Source organism: Perca fluviatilis, chromosome 3 (genome assembly GCF_010015445.1).
Source record: "Perca fluviatilis chromosome 3, GENO_Pfluv_1.0, whole genome shotgun sequence".
Classification (NCBI taxonomy): Eukaryota; Metazoa; Chordata; class Actinopteri; order Perciformes; family Percidae; genus Perca; species Perca fluviatilis.
In genome coordinates this window covers 7,771,901-7,795,686 of record NC_053114.1, presented here as the reverse complement: position 1 = coordinate 7,795,686, position 23,786 = coordinate 7,771,901, and the positions used below count along the sequence as shown (strand labels likewise).

General features: G+C 42.6%; 1 protein-coding gene and 2 long non-coding RNA genes across 4 annotated transcripts in view; 2 read left to right on the top strand and 1 right to left on the bottom strand.

The window, feature by feature from the left end:
* Positions 1–905, top strand: part of LOC120555851 — a 36,842-nt gene extending 35,937 nt beyond the window's left edge. For both annotated transcript variants that reach the window (XR_005638765.1, XR_005638764.1), the window contains 3 exons: positions 18–106; positions 213–297; positions 871–905. This is a non-coding gene — a long non-coding RNA (uncharacterized LOC120555851). The remainder of the gene's footprint in view (positions 1–17; positions 107–212; positions 298–870) is intronic.
* Positions 906–1,728: 823 nt separating this feature from the next.
* LOC120555853 lies at positions 1,729–3,877 on the top strand. The gene is made up of 3 exons (XR_005638767.1): positions 1,729–1,785; positions 1,888–1,930; positions 3,683–3,877. It is a non-coding gene; the product is annotated as an uncharacterized LOC120555853 (long non-coding RNA).
* An 8,310-nt stretch (positions 3,878–12,187) lies between these two features.
* On the bottom strand, positions 12,188–20,054 carry LOC120555922 (piggyBac transposable element-derived protein 3-like). Its single transcript, XM_039795115.1, has 4 exons — positions 19,753–20,054; positions 18,692–19,688; positions 17,968–18,503; positions 12,188–12,281 (listed from the first exon to the last, which is right to left on the bottom strand). Exons 1-4 carry the CDS (start codon positions 20,052–20,054, stop codon positions 12,188–12,190), a joined length of 1,929 nt encoding a protein of 642 aa, XP_039651049.1.
* Between the last annotated feature and the right edge of the window lie 3,732 nt (positions 20,055–23,786).

The window sequence follows — 23,786 nt, the reverse complement described above, 5'->3', positions numbered from 1 at the left end:
TCCCATCTTTTGTATAGCATTGCAACTTCAAAGAGGGAACTATTACATACATTGTCTCCTTGCCGGAGCAACCACAGCATTGCTTCCAAATCATCCAAAATTGGAGGTACAAGGTTTTTTGTATTGCTCTTTAAAATGAGATAATGAAAATTCAGCAGAGATCTCCTTCACAATTATTTTCTCTAATCTTTCATCTTATTTGCTGCTAGCAGAAGCTGCCAAAGGCCCTGGAAGTTGATGAACAGGGACCATGACTTACAAAATGACTCGGTGTCATGTGGAGTGTTCTCAATAATGGTACAGTTTGGTCATTTTCTGCATAATGTTTCTGTTTTCTTTTGAACATGTAGATATTTTTAGTTTTCACTTTAACTAGAGCAATTTTGAATGAAAGTTGCAGATCAAATATTAATGGATCCTGGACATGAACACAGTGCTACCTTCAGCACATGAGATAAATGAGCACCATAATCTTCTCTTGTAATATAGTCTCCTCGCAATATTGTTTTTCCCACTATGGCCACGCCAAGACCCGCCCTTCAATAGCATTCCCACACTACTATTGGCCAGGCGTCCATGCTTACATGTACAGGTCCGATCCCCTGACCAATCCCCTAACCCTAACCTTAACCACTCAAGGTGAAATGCCTAACCCCAACCAATCAAGCTGCTTCGTAGGTCGGGTCTTGGTGTGGCCATAGTGGGATTCGTAATTTTGCGTCCTCCTCTGCTACTCTTTCTTCAATGCCTAACAAATCTATCTCTTTCTCTCCCTGACCCTGTCTTTCTGCTTTAGCAGCACTGGTTGAAGCCTGAAAATATTGTAAACAAATTAATAACATAACTAATTACACTGGTCGGACTGTTCAGCTCTGTTTCAGACTGATAACTCCGGTTCAGGCTGGTCCTCACTCCTCAACACGTGCCTTTTTCAGTCGCAGAAAATACTTTTCATCATCTGGATTGAAGCAGCAAACATTCAGTGTAAGAGTAAAAAAATGACATAACATTATTTATAATAAGTTTATTTGATTCACAGCTGCTGCATATAGTGTTTTGACCTCGACAACCCAATTGCATTTTACCTTTCTAAAGCAGGTGCAATCGCTTGTTCGCTCAGAGTCGGGTCTCCAACATCAACATTGTATTCAGAATATAAAATATTTTTATAGCACTTGTGTGATTGTGTAAAGGTGTTCACGAGATACCAACCTTTCGTGAACTTGTGAATTTCACCAGCCGTCTTCTCTCGTTTTCATGGAGACAGACGCTGTGTGCACGGAGGGGAGGGGCTGTGTGTGTGTGTGTGTGTGTGTGTGTGTGTGTGTGTGTGTGTGTGTGTGTGTGTGTGTGTGTGTGTTTGTGTGTGTGTAGCCTATGTGAGAGACACGCGTGAGTGACAGAGAGACGGAGGAGAGCAGGGAAAGGAAATGCAGCTGAACGAATATGCTGTGTGTTTTAAATAGCATTTATATTTTTCTTTATTAATAACGAAACGCAATATGTGGCGGCCGGTGTTGATTGTGTGGCGCATCGCCACAAATTAGTCTATGTGTGGGAAACACTGCACTTTTTAACGCTATATAAAACACCCCCGGTCTGACACGGGGCGACCCCCCCGCGCCACAAATTGCTTTCTAATCTGTGGGAAACACTGTGTAGGAAAGTACAGAGATCTTTCTTTTGAAACTGTTTGTTCCCTGAATGCTGTTCTCTGATTTGTCTTAAATACAGTAGATGGTGGCCTTGGACAGGAATCTGTAGAGTCTGCAGAGGGTGAACAAGGTAGGAAGATACTGTATTTATAGTCATTATAGTTTTGGGCATGAAATGAGGTCACATTAAAATAAAAACAATATTTCTTTACTTCTACATTATTATTCGAAGTGGAGAGTATTCTCCGATTACCTGACGGGGACAAGGCCAAAAGGTAACTTTGTATGTCATTACCATCAATATTTCATACATACATTACATAATTATTCCTAAGGAATTAATAGTTCCAAACAATAACTGTGCACAGGTCTACACATTGTCCTGTTGGGTCTGAGTCAAATTTTGCACTATTTCGGCAGGATGTGAAGGCATTGAAATTGGTTCTGGTTACGCACAATACAAATACATTCCCAGAAATAACTATTGTGCATGACATTGGGCAGTGATTTTTCAATTTTGTACCTTGAGTACCACTTCATAAAATATTAGGCTTTTCCAGTTCCACCATCTTACACTTTACAGCAGTATGGCATGCAATAGGGCTGGAACTGCAACCTCACTGTGATGTCCAATCATAAGAATGAATAAGACAAATAGCAAAAACAAGTTGTAGGCTCACTTCCGGTATGACCACGAGCTAGTAGGTCACGCCTAACCCTGCTCCTCTATAATTTTGGATAAATCCTGATATAAAGTACAGAACTGCCCCTGAAAAGTGTAGGCAACCTTTGGTCTTCAAGCGGCGATGCCAAATCTGGGAAAATCGAGCAGAGATAGAGGGAAAACATTGGCTTTGGGGCGCACAACATGGAGCATAAAGCTAGCAAAGAGGCTAACGCTAGCACAGAGACCCCCGAGCAGGGCAGTAGCGTGCTCACTGGAGCTAAAGAAGAGATACTGGCGGCAATAAACAGCCTGAAATCAGAGTTTTCAACCAGACTCGATGGGATTCTGACTGTCGTTAAAGAAACAAAAAGAGTTGACTGACTGACTGCACAGAAAGAGTTACACAAGCAGAGGTGCATATATCAACCGTGAAGGATGAACACACTGAGCTACAAGAGACGGTTAAAGCACTGCAGAAGAGAAACAAAGCTCTGGAGGATGAATTTGTCGACATGGAGACAAGGTCGCGCCTGAATAACTTGAGGATTTGGGGAGCATTTAATTTGCTCGTGAAAGGTATGGAGCTAACGAATGAAGAGGAGGGTTGAATGCTGACTAATGTAAACCTCGTAATGTGAGCTAAAACTGTAATACAATGAGACTACCTTAAATTTAATTGATAAAGCAGTCATTTGATATATACATTTTGGAATGATTATATGAAATGCCTATGAGAGGATTTTTTTTTTACTTATGTTTGCTGTTCATGTTTGTCTATTAAATTTTTGTTTTTATCACGTGACACAATGTAGACTTGAGTGGTCAAAGTACAATGTGCACACGTGTTTAATTGTGAAAAATGTGAAACATACCTGTAAAACATATTTTTCAAAAAATAGTGTTTTACAGGTTTTATTTTATTTTATAAGTGATTATTGCATCATTGACCTATTCACTGAGAATTTGCCACCAACAGGGAGGCACATAGATTATTGACCCTGATATACATATTTTTGGTTGCAGAAAACAGTGAGATAGGAGGTTGGGTAAACATATTTGTTTATAGAAGCTATCTCATCGTGTCATGTCTCTGTAAGATATTAGCCCACTTGAATGAAGAGGAAGATTCAGGGAGAATCCGCCTTGCCTTTGTCTTACTGAGAGGTCTTGAATCAACAGGACTTTTCTCTTCCCCAAGTAACATTAGGCTGTAATTATGAAATTTTCATAGATCTTATCAACTAGGCGGGCTCATCAAATGGCATTATCAAGGCATTTTCACATGTAAATCAATGTACAGCAATACCCCTACCGCTGTTTGTGTATATGTCAATAACATTTGTTTTCAACACTTTTGCAGGCAGACACTAACAAAGATCAAGACTGCGATGGAGGCCAACTGGTCCAATTACAACATCACTACGCATGGCATTGGGCCAGAAATGTTGAAGGGTCCTTTTGCTCTAATTGATGCGTGCCTGGCCGAAGCAGAGAACCTCCACTGCTTTCAGGAGTAAAAGTGTCTAGCGTGTCAATAAAGCATGTCAATAAACCTGAAGTCACCTCTGATGGATTGTAGTCCAGTCATTTTAATCCAAAATAGGGGTCAACCTAGAACAAATTGCAACAGAAGCAAACCCAACAGATTTTGTATCCTCATTAAGGAAAAAAAGCCCCCAAGAATCCCATTAGGGGAAAGTTTCGAAAAAGACCCAAATATAGCCTATTCATACGCCTATTCCTTCGTTTTCGCACGTGAATAGGGTAAAAATGTTAACCTTTAGATATCACCATGAAAATTACTGAGTTGATTACTTACATTAAGACAAACAAAACAATTATTTTTTAAATTGTTTGTTAACATGGGCAAACGGTGCATAATCTAATTTCGTATGTGCGAATTTGCATAAATACCACAACAGATCTAAGCATTGTGTATAGCCAGGTGAAAATGACTTGTTGAATCTTGTTGACATATAACAGTAAAAGACTTAATATTCAGGTCTGAATGGAACCCATTTAGGCTACCCATCTACCCAGAATCTCATTTTCATTCTCGTCACAGGCCATCTGCATTGAGTTTGTGCAGCTCACCAATCGTACCGCAGCTCAACACACATCCAAATGTTCCCAATAAATTGTAGTTGATCAACAGGTTATGTTTTATTAATGTAGGTTGAATAATCCATGTAGGAGAAACAAAAGGAAATATTTCTTACCTGAGTGACAGTTTAGTGACAGTTGATTGACAATTGAGTGGACCTTGAATGAATGACTGAATCTCTGCTGAATGGTGACATTTGTTTGCCTCTATAGTCTTTTACTCTTGAGGATACAAAATCAGTTGAGCTTGCTTCTGTTGCAATTTGTCCTAGTTTTACCCCCATTTTGGCTTAAAATGACTGGACTATTAAACTAAAGGCCAGATTGTTGAGCATTTGTTACATTGTCATGTCTTTTTGCTTACTGATCTTAACCAAGGCATTGTCGCCTGTTTCTTCCTCACTGCCAAATAATCCTGTTATTTCCTTCCAACTGTCACCAATATCTTCTTCATCCTCCTCTTCTTCCACTTCTGACCCCACATCTTTAAAACAAAGTCAAATGCATAAATCTCCAAACATCTATGCAGCGGTGAGAGGGATTGAAATTATACTACGGATATTGATTTTTTTTTAAATAAATATTTGAAGTTTTGTTGTTGTTTGAAATTCAATGTATTATATTGGCAAATTAAAAAACTAATCCAATACAATATCAACTGATTATGCGTTATGAAACCGAAATTGCGACACTCAGGTCCACGAACCTGTGTCACGGTGTGAGAAGGCAGAATTGCGACCTACCCCTTCCAACTCCCAGAGTTATCCTTCCCGTCGAGATCCAATCCAATTTTACCTGTAAGCGTCCTCGAATTACGTGTCATTCGACTATCTTTCCAATCACGTGAGACCTGCCTGCAAAAGTTCTTGGCGATTTGCATAGTCAGCTATCAACATGGGTGTGCATCATGATTATGAAAATGATCGTGCCATTTAGTGCTGTCAAACTTAATGTGTTTAATTATTTCTGTTAGGTTAATTTGAAACATTAAACGCGTTAGAAATAAATTGCGGGTTGACCACGATTTCACTTCGTTATATGAGGTATATTAGGGGTTGTAGTGAGCTCACTTTTGCTGCTAGGATGAAGACTATGGTATTGAATTAAACGGGAAAACATCAGGCATGCATTGGTACCACTCTAAACGTGCTAACAAACCGGGGAGGGAGCTAAATAATTCACCAAATGTAACCAAAAGTTTAACCCAAAAAATCTGTCTGTCTTCCATCAGAGTGCAGTTTTTCCTTGTCTTTTATATTTGCATTTACTATTGTAGAACTGGCAAAGACCTGGTGGTTTTGATATGACCTAGTCATTTTCATCATTTCACAGCCTTAATATGAATCAAAAGTGTAATATGACATTGAAAAAATATTAAATAGGTTTTTCAATGCTAATTCTTTAACACAAAGCAACATATATTATATCAATAATAGCTAATAACCTCATCACAATTTTTTGTCACGGCCCAAGTCAGATAATCACAACCTGGAACAAGTTTTTGCTTACCACACTCAGCAAAAAGCCTAAACACCTGTCTCTACAGACAGTGTTTAGTTGTAAAGTTGGTACCAACCGCAAATGGCTAATAAATACACCCCCAATTATCATCATTGGTTTTGAGATGTTACTTGCTGTGAATACCTTGTCTGATAGGCTACAGTATTGTGGTGTGGAACGATGTGACAGTTATCGAGGCATAGTATCGCTTTTTCTTTTAAAGCCAACCCCCCCTCTCCCCCCCGATAACCCTCGCCCTCTAAGCCCTCTTCTGCCGTACAGCCGTTACAGATACTGTCAGCGGGGCGGATTGTTAAGCCTATATTAGAGGAGTTGTTTCAGATACTTCCCTATATTTAATACTGTAGGTATTAAAATATTATAAGTTCAAATATTATAAATATTGTATTATAACTATTAATAGGTTTAAAGGAATTAATGGAAATACTTCTCTATGGTTCTTAGATTATTTCTAAAGAGACGCACACACCCTGTATTTATAAATATTATGTTCAAAATTATAAACAGGTTCAAGAAGAATTAGTTGAAATACTTTCCTATGATTTTTAGATTATTTTTAGAGAGACACACACACCCCCGCACTGGCGGGATCTCGCTACAGTGGAAACCCGATGACGAGACAAGAAGCTTTCGATTGACAACCTAGATGTCCCCCGTATGTGAAATACACAGCACACAGAAGATCTTTATAACCAAACAATTACAATTGATTACTCACACTCGAACAGCCACTTCTGCCTTGGTCACAGAGGTTTCCGCTCGGCTGGAGGATCAAAGGTCTGCTTGTCAGGTCGGTCCCCGGGGTTGCGGCAAACCGCACGGGCTAAAGAGGAGGCCACCACTTCTCCTTTGGAGGGGTCCCCGGGTCACTCAGGCAAATGGCAAAAGGAAGAAAAGGGAAAAAGGAAAGAGTCTTCTAAAAGAGCAAAAAAGACTCACAAGGCCTTTTGGGTCACCTTGCTCAAGACGAACACAGGTGGTTTTATTATTTTTTATAAAAAAGCAAAAGTTAACAAGCAAACAAAATTAATGAAAAATGAACAGAGTTCAGTCACTCAAAAATTACTCTAAGACAGAGTCTTGGTCAAAAACAGAAAACGAACCCAAGGGATCGAGCGAGCGCGGGCGAGAGCTCCTTTTTTTTCTTGGTCCCCCAGGGAGGTGCCTCTCAGCCCTTTTCCTGGCCATCCAGGGAGGTACTGAACCCCTGTGCTGAGAGCACTAGGAGTCTGGTGCTGCTCAAAAAAAGAGGCACTTTGACTTGCAAAGCTTCTCTTTTTATACACAATTCATCCCCCTCCCTTCATAGATGCAGCTTGGGGGTGATCAACCACTTTATATGACCTTACATGGTAATACAGTCTTAAAGCAAGAATCAGGTTGGATATACGTAAAACCATCTCATATGACGATATTTCCTTTATACATATGCATGTTGCTATCTAACATAGAATCTAACTGCTCACTTCAACTGCATTGATCAATAGGTCAGAGCAGTAACCTTTTTCACCTTTTGTATGCATCAAGAGCCTAACCCCTCATGTATACAGGGCCCCAACAGCACTTCCTCTTTCCAGCTGTGCAGGTTCAGATAGACAGTTGCACAAAGCTACTTGTGCATCTGAGGCCTCTTGCAGACACTTCCTCTTCACGACTGCAGGGTCAAATAGGCAGCTTTACACAGTAACTCACACTAAAATGTCTCTAAGCATGTTTATAGTAATATCAGTAACACAAAAACTTAGCATGATCATATTTCTAAAGGCACATCAGTACTCACACACCAAAATCAAAGGCAGTATTATAGTTTCAAGAGCAAAAAATATATTTTAGCTGTTTTTGGGTTAACTCATGTCAAAAGCAGAAGCACAGTCTCCACTGTTCTTGAGCTGATACATTTCAAAAGCAGAAGTATAGTTTTAGCTGTCTTTTGGATTAATACAAATACATTTCAAAAGGCAAAAATATTTCAAAAAGCAGGAATATAGTTTTTAATTGTTTTTTGGATTTTCACATACTCTCGTTCAACAGTGGCATAGTATCAGGACTTCCTGGCTAGTCGCACAAAGCTAGGGGCGAATGGCCGGATGATGGGCCTATTTGGGAGAAAGTCCAGGGCTGATTTTTAGCCCCAGTCCATCCCTGACGTGAGGAAATATGGCAACTAACCCAGAGATTGCGGACCTTCCCAATACATTTAAGTCAGCAGTATGGCAACATTTCCCCAAGTGACTGGCAACACGTCTAACATGCAGATGCATATCCTACGGCACCATGCCGAAATCAATTTAGCTGGAGCAAAGAAAACAACCTAACAGCAGCAGTCTACAATGCCTAGTTTATTCCAAGCAAAGTTTCCAGCCAATTCAGATCGAGCACAAAAAATAACTAATTCAATTGGAATTTTTATGGCCCTGGATATGCGCCGCTTTTTGGTTTTTGAAAACGAGGGGTTCAAGTATTTACTTAGTGTGCTCAAGCCCCATTATGCATTACCAAGCCGGGTGCATTTCTCTCAAAATGTGCTACCAAAACTTGGTGGAGGAAGAGTTGAGTACTGCTGAATCCATCGCAGTCACCACCGATGGATGGACATCCCGTGCCACAGACAGCTATATGACCATAACCGCACACTATATTACAGGAAATTGGCAAATAGCAAACCCCGTCCTCCAAACGCGCGGTGTATGAGAGCCATACAAGCGACCATTTATCGGGAATACTTAAAGAGGCTGTGATAGATTGGAAGATCAGCAGATCAAACGTCCACGTTCACGTGACAACAGACAACGCCAGAAATATTGCCAATGCTGTCGAAGCGGCCAGATTTTCATTGCATATACGATGCTTTGCTCACACTGTTAATCTGGCTGCGCTGAGAGGGATGGGCGTTCACCAGATGTCCCGACTCCTTGGCAGAGTGAGGAAAGTGGTCACGTTTTTCCACCGCAGCATAACAGCTGCAGTGGTATATGATATTGTTATTCCAGATCTACAATTTACAAGGGCTACAGCGGTGAGCTACCAGACCCATCAACCCTCAACCCACTACCTGCCTATGCTGACATGGAACCAGACTCTCTTCCCCTTATCTGCAGAATGAACATCACATCTGACAAACCACTCCTGGACATTTTTGGCAAGGTACAAACTGGCAGTATCCTGTCATATAACACCCACCACCTCCACCTGACAGTGTTGTCATCCATGAGGATGCACCACCGTTCCCAAAAGTGCCACTGGACGGTTACCATTTACAACCAACAGACTGTTCATACAAGATCATGACGGACCTAGAAAAGCTGCACCTCAGTTCTCTGTCTGTGACTTTGTCACAGTCACACCTGATTGAGGAAGCAACCAGATGCCAAAGTGCAACACACAAGGAAGGACACACATTTCTGGGAGGTAAGCCACATTAGAGGTACAAGCACAGCAGAAAAACTGGCAGAAAGAATTATCTGGGACAAGACAAACACCACTAAAGAAAAGGGAGCTGGAAATGGAAGCAGGTGCATTGAAGGGTTATGCAGTTCTAAAAAATCTTAATCTGACAAAGTGTGGGCTAGTCTTATTTACATTTATTTTATATGTAATAATAAGTAATGAAATACAAAACATAATATGGAGTACCAAAACAGTAAAAAATATTCTGAATGTGTGGATAGCAACATTTAATGAAATCATCAGTCACCCAAAACGATGTCTGTAATAATGGTGTCAAAATTTTAATTTCCACCAACAACATTTCGTTACAACTGCCAGAAATTGGTGCAATTGCAAGTGTATTATTGTCATTATGGCTTCACTGCTCCTCTATAATGTAAATATTTTCATTTTTATTTAGTATGCCATCACTGCTGTATGTTTGGAGTATTTGAATAACCACTATTAAAAGTCTGTACTTTATTTTTCAGAATATGCCATCATTTGTACAGTATTATAATCCTGTGATATGTATCTTAATCTACTTGCTGATGTTTTATGTATTTACCATTAGGGCAAGAGGAGGCTGAAGGACACTGCTGTGCCTACCATTTTCAACTGTCCACCACATTTGTGTCCAAAGGAAGGAAGGAACAGCACCACACGGACCAAGTTTGTAAGTATGACTATGGAGGTAAGAAAAATTTGGTCTCTAAATCTGGCTCTTTATGTTCTTCATCCAGCTGTCTTGCTCAGCCTCATGGGGTGCCTGGATCCTCTGATTTGTGTTCTATGTTGGATAATGAGGCCATCACTGACAATTTAGATAATGGTTGTATTCTTTTTTCTGATCATAACAATGTCATTGTGATGCCAGAGACTGCTGAGGAGACCAATGCCATTGACATGGCCCTTCATGAGGACATCGGTATGATAGATGTCCATGCTGAGGTTGAGGTTGCTGATGATGACATAACTGAGTGTACCACAAGCGGAGACTCACAAACAATTATGCTTAATCACGACTACCACCGCAAACCACAACAACAAATTTCAAGCATAGATCACAATTACATTGTTTCAGAGTCTCCAAGAACACTTAAGCGTAAAGTAAATGCAGTACAGGATCAGCTTGGTGTAGCTCGCAAAAAGCTTAGGTTGGGATCTCAGCAAATAGGACGAATGAAATCGTTAAGTCTTGTCCTTGAAATATCTGACAAAGATTCTTCAGAAAAAGTTGATGATCTCCAATGAATGTGCTGCTCTTCTGGACTCTATAAATTGTGTACCTAGACATTCTAAATAGAATTCAAAAGAAGTCTAAGTCAGCAACATCTTCTGAAGAACTAAAATAGTTTGCGAGTACACTACACTTCTACTCTCCAAGGGCATATGATTTTGTCAGAGAAAAGTTCAATTTTGTTTTGCAGAAACTATTCGCAGATGGTACAACAGCGTCTCAGCAGATCCTGGATTTACCGTTGCATCTTTTACCGCTCTCAAAAGTCATGTCTCTGAAAACCGTAAAGAGGGAAAGGAAGTTATCTGCTCTTTAATGATGGACGAAATGTACATTCACCAGCAAATTGAGTTTGGAGGGGATGAAATCCATGGCTATGTTGACATTGGTACTGGCGAAATAGAAAACACCGTACCCACACAGGCATTGGTCATCATGGTTGTAGCAATCCATGGGTCTTCGAAGATCCCCATTGCATACTTCCTCATCAGCAGCATGACTGGAGCAAAGAGGGCAAACATAATTCGGGAGATCCTTCGTCGCCTACATGCCATCGGAGTTTAGGCTGTGTCACTGACGTGATGGACCATCGCAAAACTTCTACATGATCCAAGAGCTTGGTGCCAACCTTGACATACACAACATGAGACCTCATTTTCACCATCCAGAGGCTCAAATACAAAAGGTTCACATGCTCTTGGATCCATTTCACGTTAATACTCTTGAGAAACTCATTTTTTACAGCTGGAGTGTTGGAGACGGAGGATGGGAAACAGATCAGATGACAGTACATTGAAGAACTCAACAAACTTCAAGAAAAGGAGAGTCTGCATCTTGACAACAAGCTGGAAATGGCACACATCAATTGGCGACAACAGAAAATGAAGGTCCACCTCGCAGCTCAACTGTTGTGGCTGATGTACTGGAGTACTATGAGCAAAAGCTGAATTATCCCCAGTTCAGAGGATGTGTGGCTACAGTTCAGTTCTTGCGAACAGTTGATGCAGCTTTTGACGTCCTTAATAGCCGCAATCCATTTTGGGAAAGGACTTAAAGCACCAATCAAGCCTTCAACAAAAGGTAGTGCCAAGGCTATTTTGGAGAAAGCAGAGTCATGTCTTTGTGCGCTCAAGGTTATAAACAAGAACAACAACTTGGTCTACATGCTTGCCACTCAGAAGAAGACTCCAATCTGTGGCTTCATTGCTTGTGGTAGAAGTGTGCTCAACGTCTACGAAGATCTTGTGGAGAGACCAAGTGCACCATGCAGATACCTTCTGATATACAAGCTTAGTCAGGATCACCTGGAGCTTTTCTTCTCGGCAGTCAGGGCACGTGGTGGTTTTAACAACAATCCCAATGCAAGGCAATTTTGTGGAGCATACAAGTTCCTTCTTGTAAGGCACCAAGTGAAGAAGGGCACAGGCAATTGTCTTCTTCGTGACAACACAGAGATCCTTGACTCTACACCTGGAAATGTCAACATTGCACGCAGGGTGGATGTGGCGCCTATGAAGAAGAAATCCTGACTGACCTCGCAGATAACTTCTCAGAGTAGAAGGAGGCAGTCATTAGCTACATCACAGGCTTCATCGTGAAGAAAATGAAGCAGAAGGTTACCTGCATGCCTTGTTCACTGGCACTGACATCCGACTCTGCACATCCTTTTCTGGAGTGGAAGATTAGAGGTGGCCTACACAAACCATCTGCCGGCATTATTGCTGTTTGCTAGGGCACAGAGAAGTGCTTTCAGAGGCTGTTAAAAACCAATGGGGGAGAGGCTCCACAAGGACAGGGAACAACAATGTGAATTGTCAGTCAAGTCCTTGCTGATTGTTTGGGGAAAAACCTATTCCCAAATTTGTACAACCACGTGTTTGATATGTGTGTTGAAGCAAACCATGTCTATGTTCTAACCAGGATGGTGTCTGCCTGGTATTGTAAAGGAGAAGAAGAAGGCAGACCGAAAAAATCAAAGAAAATTATTATCAGTAACTTTTCTGAATCCAAATTAATCACTATTCACATCGACATAAAAAGGCATCCTGTGGCAGAGGACATTATTAATATTGTAAAATGTTAGTAGCACCAAGCATCAATAAGCAAATAATGACATAGGGGAAATACAGACGGAAGTTTGTGCGTGTCTGTATCCTTTTATATGTTGTATTGTCTGTATGTATGTATGTATGCATACATATGCACTGCACTCTCATTATTGTTGGCCAGATAAAAAAAAATTCATGGACTAACAATCAAACCCCCGGTTTAGGCACTGTTGAAATTTTGTATTAGAGCCTGCATCTACGAGGTCTAAGTATTCAGAATTTCAACACTAAAGCCAGTACCTGCCCAGCTGATGTACATTCAGCTGTTGAGTATAATTTTTGAGGATGGTCTGGTTATTGCTGAACTTCAAAGCATTCTGTTTACTTAGAGCCTGCACATGGGGCCTAAGTATCAGATGCTTTACTTTGCCTACTTCCAATAACATAGTTCAATTGTTCAATAAATCCACCTATATGTTAAAGGTTTTTGTACATTTTTGTAATTGTATATATTTAGAAGTATTTTCATTTACTTATTCCTTTTGTTTTTTGAGAGCATACTGTACATAAATTAGGGCTGCACAATATATCGTTTATCGTCATATGAACTTGAACTTGCAATAAACATCGCAAGAGGCTGCGACACATCGCGAATAACACTGAGGTTTTTTGGGTTAGTTGAAAGATATTGCTAGATAACTACACTTTAAAATGTAAATGTTATTTCTTTTTTAGTGCTGCTTATTATATTCAATTCAATGTTCCATCCATCCATCCATCTTCGTCCGCTTATCCGGTGTCGGGTCGCGGGGGGAGCAGCTCCAGCAGGGGACCCCAAACTTCCCTTTCCCGAGAAACATTAACCAGCTCCGACTGGGGGATCCCGAGGCGTTCCCAGGCCAGGTTGGAGATATAATCCCTCCACCTAGTCCTGGGTCTTCCCCGAGGCCTCCTCCCAGCTGGACGTGCCTGGAACACCTCCCTAGGGAGGCCCCAGGGGGGATCCTTACCAGATGCCCGAACCACCTCAACTGGCTCCTTTCGGCGCGCAAAGGAGCAGCGGCTCTACTCCGAGGCTCCTCACGGATGACTGAGCTTCTCACCCTATCTCTAAAGGGAGACGCCAGCCACCCTTCTGAGGAAACCCATTTTGGCCGCTTGTACCCTGGATCTCGTTCTTTCGGTCATGACCCAGCCTTCATGACCATAGGTGAGGGTAGGAACGAAAACTGACCGGTAGATCGAGAGCTTTGCCTTCTGGCTCAGCTCTCTTTCGTCTAACGGTGCGATAGATGGAATGTAATACCGCACCCGCTCGCCGATTCTCCGACCAATCTCCCGCTCCATTGTCCCCTCACTCGCGAACAAAACCCCAAGGTACTTGAACTCCTTCACTTGGGGTAAGGACTCATTCCCTACCTGGAGAAGGCATTCCATCGGTTTCCTGCTGAGAACCATGGCCTCCGATTTAGAGGTGCTGATCCTCATCCCAACCGCTTCACACTCGGCTGCGAACCGATCCAGTGAGTGCTGAAGGTCGCAGGCCGATGATGCCATCACGGCCACGTCATCTGCAAAAAGCAGCGATGAGATCCCCAGCCCACCGAACTGCAACCCCTCCCCACCCCGACTACGCCTCGATATCCTGTCCATAAATATTACAAACAGGATTGGTGACAAAGCGCAGCCCTGGCGGAGGCCAACCCTCACCTGAAACGAGTCCGACTTACTGCAGAGAACCCGGACACAGCTCTCACTTTGGTCGTACAGAGATTGGATGGCCCTGAGTAGAGACCCCCTCACCCCATACTCCCGCAGCACCTCCCACAGTATCTCCCGGGGGACCCGGTCATACGCCTTCTCCAAATCCACAAAACACATGTAGACCGGTTGGGCATACTCCCAGGCCCCCTCCAGGATCCTTGCAGAGTGAAGAGCTGGTCCGTTGTTCCAACGACCAGGACGGAATCCGCATTGTTCCTCCTCAACCTGAGGTTCGACTATCGGCCAAACCCTCCTTTCCAGCACCTTGGAGTAGACTTTACCAGGGGAGGCTGAGAGTGTGATAGCCTTTACCAATTGGCACACACCCTCTGGTCCCCTCTTTTAAAAAGGGGAACCACCACCCCAGTCTGCCACTCCTTTGGCACTGTTCCAGACTTCCACGCAATGTTGAAGAGACGTGTCAACCAGGACAGCCCCTCCACACCCAGAGCCTTGAGCATTTCTGGACGGATCTCATCAATCCCCGGGGCTTTGCCACTGTGGAGTTGTTTGACTACATCAGTGACTTCCGCCGGGAAATCGACGACAATCCCCGTCATCCTCCAGCTCTGCCTCTAACATAGAGGGCGTATAGTCGGATTCAGGAGTTCCTCAAAATGCTCCTTCCACTGCCCTATTACCTCCTCAGTTGAGGTCAACAGTGTCCCATCCTTACTGTACACAGCTTGGATGGTTTCCCTTCCCCTCCTGAGGTGGCGAACAGTTTTCCAGAAGCACCTTGGTGCCGACCGAAGAGTCCTTCTCCATGTCTTCTCCAAACTTCTCCCACACCCGCTGCTTTGCCTCTTTCACGGCAGAGGCTGCAGCTCTTCGGGCCCGCTCGGTACCCTGCAACTGCCTCCGGAGTCCTCTGGGATAACATATCCCGGAAAAGACTCCTTCTTCAGTCGGACGGCTTCCCTGACCACCGGTGTCCACCACGGTGTTCGTGGGTTACCGCCCCTTGAGGCACCTAAGACCCTAAGACCACAGCTCCTCGCCGCAGCTTCAGCAATGGAAACTTTGAACATTGTCCACTCGGGTTCAATGCCCCCAGCCTCCACAGGGATGCGGAAAAGGAAGCTCCGCCGGAGGTGCGGGAGTTGAAAGTCTGTTGGACAGGGGCCTCCTCCAGACGCGTTCCCCAAATTACCCGCACGCACTACGTTTGGGCTTACCAGGTCTGTCCAGAGTCTTCCCCCACCCCCTGACCCAACTCACCACCAGATGGTGATCGGTTGACAGCTCTGCCCCTCTCTTCACCCGAGTGTCCAAAACATACGGCCTCAGATCAGATGAAACGATTATAAAATCGATCATTGACCTTCGGCCTAGGGTGCTCTGGTACCAGGAGTACGGTTCCAGAACCGAGACTGTGCGTAGAGGTAAGCCCCACCAGATCTAACCGGTAGCGCTCCACCTCCCGCACCAGTTCCGGCTCCTTCCCCCACAGAGAGGTGACGTTCCACGTCCCCAGAGCCAGCGTCTGCTGCCCGGGTCTGGTCCGTCGAGGCCCCTGACCTTCACTGCCACCCATGTGGCAGCGCACCCGACCCCAGCGGTTCCTCCCACAGGTGGTGGGCCTTTAATATTTTTGGTCAATAGATGAATATTTATGAAACAATAAATGGATTATAATAAAAAAATAATTGTCAAAGGCACAAAAAAAGTTTTGTTCTTCAAAATGTTTAAGCAAAATTCAATAAAAGTTTTTTACAAAATTACAATGTTATCTGTCCCATTCATTAATATGTCCCGGTTTTTTGCGTATTTTTGTTAATGTAATATTGTGTGCGCTCTTCTTTATTTATTATGTGTAAATATATGTATGTTTTGGTTTCTATGTATTTTTAGTCTTTTTGTTTTTGTTTTATGCATTTCATTGTCTAGTTAAAGCGTAACTCTTGCCAGAATGCATCCTAGGGTATTTTTGTGAATGTACGTGAGTCAAACTTTAGTTTAAAAGCATAATTAGGACTGAATCGCCACTTTTAAGATTCACCGTATTCTCGTTTTTGGGTCAAATGGCCTTTTGAATGGGAGAGCTAGGGGCACTCTCATGCTAGTCTCAAAATAGCTATTTTCGAAATACTAAGAAGGCTCGACACAACATGAAACTTTGCTTCAAGTATCACCAGGAGCTCTACACCTTAACGCAAGCATTGACAACATTCTTTGTGTACATAGATTTACTAAAAAGAAAGTTTTTGAGCAACTCACCGCAGCTGTTGTTGTTTCCGGCCACTACCACCTCGGCAGTCAAAACGAGTCGATATCCGAATGCGAATGAATGGACTCCATATGAGGCTCCTTTTTCAACTACAAGGTCAATATTGTTTTTCAATAACGACAAAACGACTCATCCGTGCATTTGTATGGAACTACGTTTTAGGAGCTTTCCGTCTTTACTCTCTGCGGCTGCGGCCGGAAACAACAACAGCTGCGGTGAGTTGCTCAAAAACTTTCTTTTTAGTAAATCTGTGTACAAAAACAATGTTGTCAAATCTTGCGTTAAGGTGTAGAGCCCCTGGTGATACTTGAAGCAAAGTTTCATGTTGTATCGAGCCTTCTTAGTATTTCGAAAATGCTATTTTGAGACTAGCGTGAGAGTGGCCCTAGCACTCCCATTCAAAAGGCCATTTGACCCAAAACGGAATACTGAAGTGAATCTTAAAAGTGATCGATCGTATGCCCAACATAAATTAACCCTTAGGTGCTGTTGGGGATGTTTTCAGCCACTAAGGGGTAATTTTGAGTCTAAATTTGGCCATAACTTTTTCCGTGTTACAGCAAATGGAATGATTTTCACTGACAAATCTTATTTTAACACATATTTTAGGAAAATGCTTTGAAAATTTTCCAAAACCCAACAGTACACTGTGGAAATTCACCACCCTTTCGTTATGTTCGTGGCTGAAAACAGCCACTACTTTAAACTGCTGTAAAAATGTATCAGATAAATATTTTTTTCAAATTTTTTTGCATACATCTATTAATCAACCTCAGTCCTGATCAAAACTACTAAATTTTCTAAAAAAAAATCTGGATTTTAACTCTTTAATTGCCAATTTCATAAATGATGTCACTGATTTGGGCAAAAAAAACACACAAAATTACTGTTTTTCAATATAAAATGTGATTGTGGACTGGATTTTTTTTTACCTTTTATCACAGTCTTGGACATGTCAAAGATGAGAAACAACATTGGTTTTGATGCATTGTTAGTTTTTGTGCAGGATTAGATTTTAACTTTTTCACCCTCATTTACTGTTCGTGGCTGTTTTTGCCCCATCGACTTCCATTATAACCACATTTTTTGATTGCAAAGCCATGACACCATATAATCATGCATTTTTGATTGTTAGTGGTTTCCCCTGTTGGGAAGAGGTACAATTAGTAACTTGTACTGTTGATAACCAGGTGGCACCATTAACCCTTTAGATATGTCTGTGCAAAAAAAAACTATCTACTCAGCATCTGAATCAGATTTATGAACAATTTATTATGAACCAAAATGCAACAACAACTTCAAATAAACTGAACAATGGTTCAAGAGTTGAGGATGGATGAAGAACTAAACAATTAAACGAACCACAAACTGTGTGTGTGTGTGTGTGTGTGTGTGTTTTCAATCTTTCCAGCAGGACTTGCAGCATATCACTTGGTGCTCTTTGCAAGTGTGCCCACCACAACGGATGCAAGTGCTGACTGTTCTTCTTCTTTTTTTGTCCTGTGCACCACTTGCATGTTCCCCTCTTCCCTTCTGAGCTCCTGGTGCCTGCTGGTGTCTGTGGATCTGTGTCTGGAGGGACAGCTGCAGAAGACTGAATCTCTCTCACTAGTGAAGCAGCAACTGGTGCACGAGGGAGGTGCTCTCTCCTCAGTATTGCTGCAGAGACCAGAGAATTTCCCAGCTCTTCTAGGAAAAGCCTTCTCCGAAACAGCTTCGCCTGGTTCCAGGAGGGATCCACAGCTGTGAAGATGACATATGCATTATATGCCGAGACGTCCATTATATTGAAAAACAACGTCTGTGGCCACCGATTGGTCCTCCTTCTGCAGCTGTAGGTGCCGACAACCTAAAAAAATAAAAGAACAAGAAAAGAATAAGTACAGATTTCATAAGTATTTTTGAAGCTGCACATGACAATAAGAATAATCATGCAAACATTGTCAAAACACAAACAGTATCTCCTAAATTTATCCCTACCAAGCACATGAATTCAAGTAACAAATCATGTAGTAACAAATGTGTAATGGCACAAACCTTGTCTAGATTGTCGACACCTCCCTTGCAGCGGTTGTAATCTGCGATTATCTCTGGCTTCTTTTTTGGTCCCTCTGTCACCATTGCTTCGCGGTGCCTTGTACTGATGAGGATCACATTCCTCCCCCGTTTCGGAATGTAACTCACAGTCGTGGTGTTCTTCGTGAAGGCGAAGACGGTGGAGAGGGCAGGTCGTCCTTTAGCCTGCACCAGGTTGGGTGGCAGCTCTGGTTTATTTTTCCTGATCATCCCGACCAAGGCTATTTTCTTCCGCAGAAGCTCCTGAGCAAGTGAGTAGGAGGTAAAAAAGTTGTCACAGGTGACAGTGACGCCCTGGAGTCCTTCTGTCATCTCCATGACAACACACTTTCCCTGACCCACCTCTGCAGCATTACCTGTCTTACCCAGGTAAATGTCACACCTCCAGGCATAGGATGTGCCAACATCAGCAGTCACCCAAATTTTTTGCCCGTATTTTGCTGGTTTTTTCGGCATGTATTGCGGAAAGCTGCATCTCCCTTTGAATGGCACAAGCTGCTCATCCACTGTGACATCTTTGCCAGGGTTGAAGAGGAGGGGAAGGCGATGCGTCCACATTTCCCACAGGGATCTGATCGGGGCAAGCTTATCCTCTCTATGCCGAGCTGGTCTCTGCAGCTTGTCATCAAAACGCAGAGCTCTGCTGATTTCATGGACTCTTGAGAGGGACATGGTGGCTCTAAAAATCACACGACCACTGCGATCATCCCACAGGCAACGTGCGGACTCCCCTCTGGACCTGTAGACGCCGGCCAAAATCAGTAGCCTCATGTAGGCATGGAGATCTGTGGAGTCCATCCCGGTCCAGTTTCTCATTGTGCGGCGTCCATGGAGGTTGGTCATGCTGACAATGAGGTCAATCATCTCCTCTGTAAAAAACAGATTGAACACAGAATCAATGTTCTGGACCCTTGCAATGGCATAGTGCGTCGGCCCTGGAGTCACACCTCTGGCGCGGCTGAAAGAAAGGAGTTGTCTCCGCGTTGGTAGAAAACCACACTTCGCCGTTTCTTCCAATCCACCCAGATCCAGGATCCTCCGAATCCTCCTCGCCTTCAGTGGAAGCTAGAGAGGATGATGAGGGTGGCACATCCAAATCAGGATCGGACTCTCCTGAGTCTGTGGTGTCAGAGGGAGACGACGATACATCAGGATCGGACTCTCCTGAGTCTGTGGTGTCAGAGGGAGACGACGATACATCAGGATCGGACTCTCCTGAGTCTGTGGTGTCAGAGGGAGACAACGATACATCCTCCAGCTCGCTGGAGGAATCAGGCTGCATAATCACATCTAAAACTTCACTGCGAGTCAAGCCCTTTCTCATGTTGCTTGCTGCTCTTTTCACCATCAAATGACCAGCAGGCTTGCATGCAAGTGTTGAAATCCACTTGCTTTGTTTTTGTTTAGTCTGCATTTCTCACCATCAAAAGGCAGCAGATGCATAAATACACTTACTTTGTTTTAGTTTACTCAATGTAGTACTGAGAGCTGAGGGGCATGTTTTGATTTTCTCAGGTCACATCAAGGTGAGTTCCCACACTCTCACTCTCTCTCTCACACACACAGACACACACTCACACACACTTTAATATGCTATTATACTCCATATAGCTCCATGTACAATCCAGAATCTAAGCTTTTTTTTTTTGCATAGGCCTATCTAAATGGTTAATGGTGCCACCTGGTTATCAACAGTAAAAATTACACATTTTACCTCTTCCCAACAGGGAAAACCACCAACAATCAAAAATGCATGATTATATGGTGTCATGGCTTTGCAATCAAAAAATGTGGTTATAATGGAAGTCAATGGGGCAAAAACAGCCACGAACAGTTTAAATCTAATCCTGCACAAAAACTAACAATGCATCAAAACCAATGTTGTTTCTAATCTTTGACATGTCCAAGACTGTGATAAAAGGTAAAAAACAAATCCAGTCCACAATCACATTTTATATGGAAAATCAGTAATTTTGTGTTTTTTTTCCCCAAATCTGTGACATCATTTATGAATTTGGCAATTAAAGAGTTAGTTTTAAAGAAACAGTTTTTTTTTAATAGTAGTTTTGATCAGGACTGAGGTTGATTAATAGATTTATGCAAAAAAATTTGAAATTTTTTTTTATCTGATACATTTTTACAGCAGTTGGCTGTTTTCAGCCACGACCATAACGAAAGGGTAGTGAATTTGAACAATCCACAAGGGTTAAACTAAAGTTTGACTCACGTACATTCACAAAAATACCCTAGGATGCATTTTGGCGAGAGTTACGCTTAAAGAGATCTTCAACAGGGCATACGCAACCCCTAGGGAGTCCTTAGAGTTACTGCTGTTACTTGCTCCGTTTCTCTTTCAGCAAAGGGGTCCTTGACTTAAACAATGTTGAAGACTCCTGGGGCCTCATTTATAAAACTCTGCGTAGATTCTATTCTGAAAGATTTTGTGCGCCAAAAAGTCTGAATTTTCGTAGGCAAAAACCAAATTCTGATTTATAACACCATGTGGTGCACACCTGTATGCACTGTTCTCGTTATAAATACGGTCGTGCATGAGCACGAACAAAAAAAACACGATTCAGTGATTGTGAGATCCAGGTGCTCCTAACAGAGGTAGAACATCGAAAGAAAATCCTGTTTGGAGGCCTTAAAGAAGGTATTTCAAACCGAACGAAAAAAATAGAGTGGCAAAACGTAAAACCGATGCTGTCAATAAAGTTAGTTCAGCTCCAAGAACCATTGACGAAATAAAAAAGAAACAGTATGACTTGAAGCTGGACGCAAAGAAGCGCATCTTGGCCTACAAACAAAGTGCAGCCGCCACAGGAATTGGTTCGGGTTTGCTGGCACCGTCTGCTTCAGATGAGAGAATCGCTGGTATTATTGGAGAGGTTGTATTGTCAGATGGCGGAGGAGATCCAGACGCTGAAAAAAAGACACCTCTGAGAATAAGAGGTTTTTTAAAAAGCAGGAAGACCTGATGTCTGTGAAGGACACTCTGGTCTATCATTTGGAGGAGATTCAGAGCCTGAAGAAAGACGCCTCTGAGAGAGAGAAGTCTTTTGTTAAAGAGTTTGAGGACCTGAAAGAAGAACAGACCTCAACCAAACAGGACCCTCCGAACTGAACTTGCCAAGCTGGAAGAAGAAAAGGATAAGACCAGGGAGCAGAACAAGGACTCCCCCCATCATTTACTGGATGTTAAGCTGCTGAAAGAGATCGATGACTGAGGAAAATCTTGAGGAGAAAAAAAAAAGAAAAATCAGACACCACATCGGTTTGAAGAAAAGGAAGGAGGAGGAGAAGCTGGAGATGAAGATATAATCCACCAGAGTCTCATACAGACACTGACATTCAAACTTCTCTGGACTTGACTCTAATCTGCGATTAGAAATCAAACCTTTGCATTATGGTCTTCTTGTATTCATTTGTTTTAATGAAAACATTTTCCTGAGGAGGAGCGTGACACCGATGCAGGTAAGTTTTGTTTTTGTTTATTTGTTTTGTTTTTCTTATGAAGTCGATGGATTTAAAAAGGAACCCCGACTAGTATGACATGTTGGCCTTATAAGATTAACGTGGGCATCAGCTATAAAAAGGTGGTACCAAAACACTCCAAATGTTTTGTTTTTTGTTAAAAAATGCAGAAAATCTGTTCCATCGTAGGCCGCCATGGTTATTTACGTCTCAATGCATTCTGGGGTAGTGACGTGTAATGGTTGTACCCCAACATACCGGCTATTGACAGTACAGTAACAGCGAGATGAACACGTCTGCTGTTCAGCCTTTTCAGTTTGACCGTAGGCTTAAAGGACAAACCTATGTTTAATAACGGATGTGTACCCACTCTGTCGTTCTCTGGGACATGTTTTCATGCTAATTGATTGTGTTTGGAGCTTCAACGAAGCTAGCGCGGACCACTGGTTAACCTAGCTTACAATGCTAGCTAGTATTTGGGGCACAGGGAAAGTAAAAACAAATCGCTATTTATACCACTAAAAAGGCTCAAAATATCACCAAACTTCAACGGTAGCATAATGAGGATCCCTAAATGTTAACCGAAGCATTGAGAACTTTGTAAGTGTACAGACAGTTTACGAGAGAGAGAGCTATGTCGCAACAGAGCCTCGTACTTTGGGAAACCAGTCATGACTTACAGCTGGCGATCCCAACTTAAAATCAAAAGCAATTTGCACAATATATCTGAAATAATCTCACCGATGTAAACATAACTTGTTTAGCTAGCTAGTTTAATTACTCAGTGGATAACTGTCCATCTTGTCCCTCCAGTCTGGGTCGCCGTCTACAATTTATTTTCCGGACTTGGAAAAAAGTGTCCCTGTTCATCAGAGAGGGGAAATCTTCAGACTGTACAAAACACTGCGTCTCTTGGGTGTTGCGACGCAACAGGTCCCACTCCGTGCAACACAGACACTCCTGTTCGGTGGCCATAGCTTCACAATGTCCGCAGGTACACCACCAGTTTCCCGAAGTACGAGGCTGTGTTGCAGCATTGACTACCGGTAGCTCTCTCTCTCTCTCTCTCTCTCTCGTAGCCCTTTCATGGAGCTCCCGCAGCTCTTCGTTCAATAAACAAAGTTCTCAATGCTTCGGTTAACATGTAGGGACCCTCATTATGCTACCGTTGAAGTTTGGTGATATTTTGAGCCTATTTAGTGGTATAAATAGCGATTTGTTTTTACTTTCCCTGTTCCCTGCTAGCGTTGTAAGCTAGGTTAACCAGTGGTCCGCGCTAGCTTCGTTGAAGCTCCAAACACAATCAATTAGCATGAAAACATGTCCCAAAGAACGACAGAGTCGGTACACATCCGTTATTAACCCATAGGTTCGTCCTTTAAGCCTACGGTCAAACTGAAAAGGCTGAACGGCAGACGTGTTCATCTCGCTGTTACTGTACTGTCAATAGCCGGTACGTTGGGGTACAACCATTACACGTCACTACCCCAGAATGCATTGAGACGTAAATAACCATGGTGGCCTACGATGGAACAGATTTTCTGCATTTTTTAACAAAAAACAAAACATTTGGAGTGTTTTT

Coding starts and splice junctions, on each gene's coding strand:
- LOC120555922 (XM_039795115.1), bottom strand. CDS start 20,054: ATGAGAAAGGGCTTGACTCGCAGTGAAGTTTTAGATGTGATTATGCAG. Junction 19,689..19,752: donor TCGGAGGATCCTGGATCTGG/GTGGATTGGAAG, acceptor CCTTTCTTTCAG/CCGCGCCAGAGGTGTGACTC. Junction 12,282..17,967: donor TCCTCAACTCTTGAACCATT/GTTCAGTTTATT, acceptor CTTCCACTCCAG/AAAAGGATGTGCAGAGTCGG.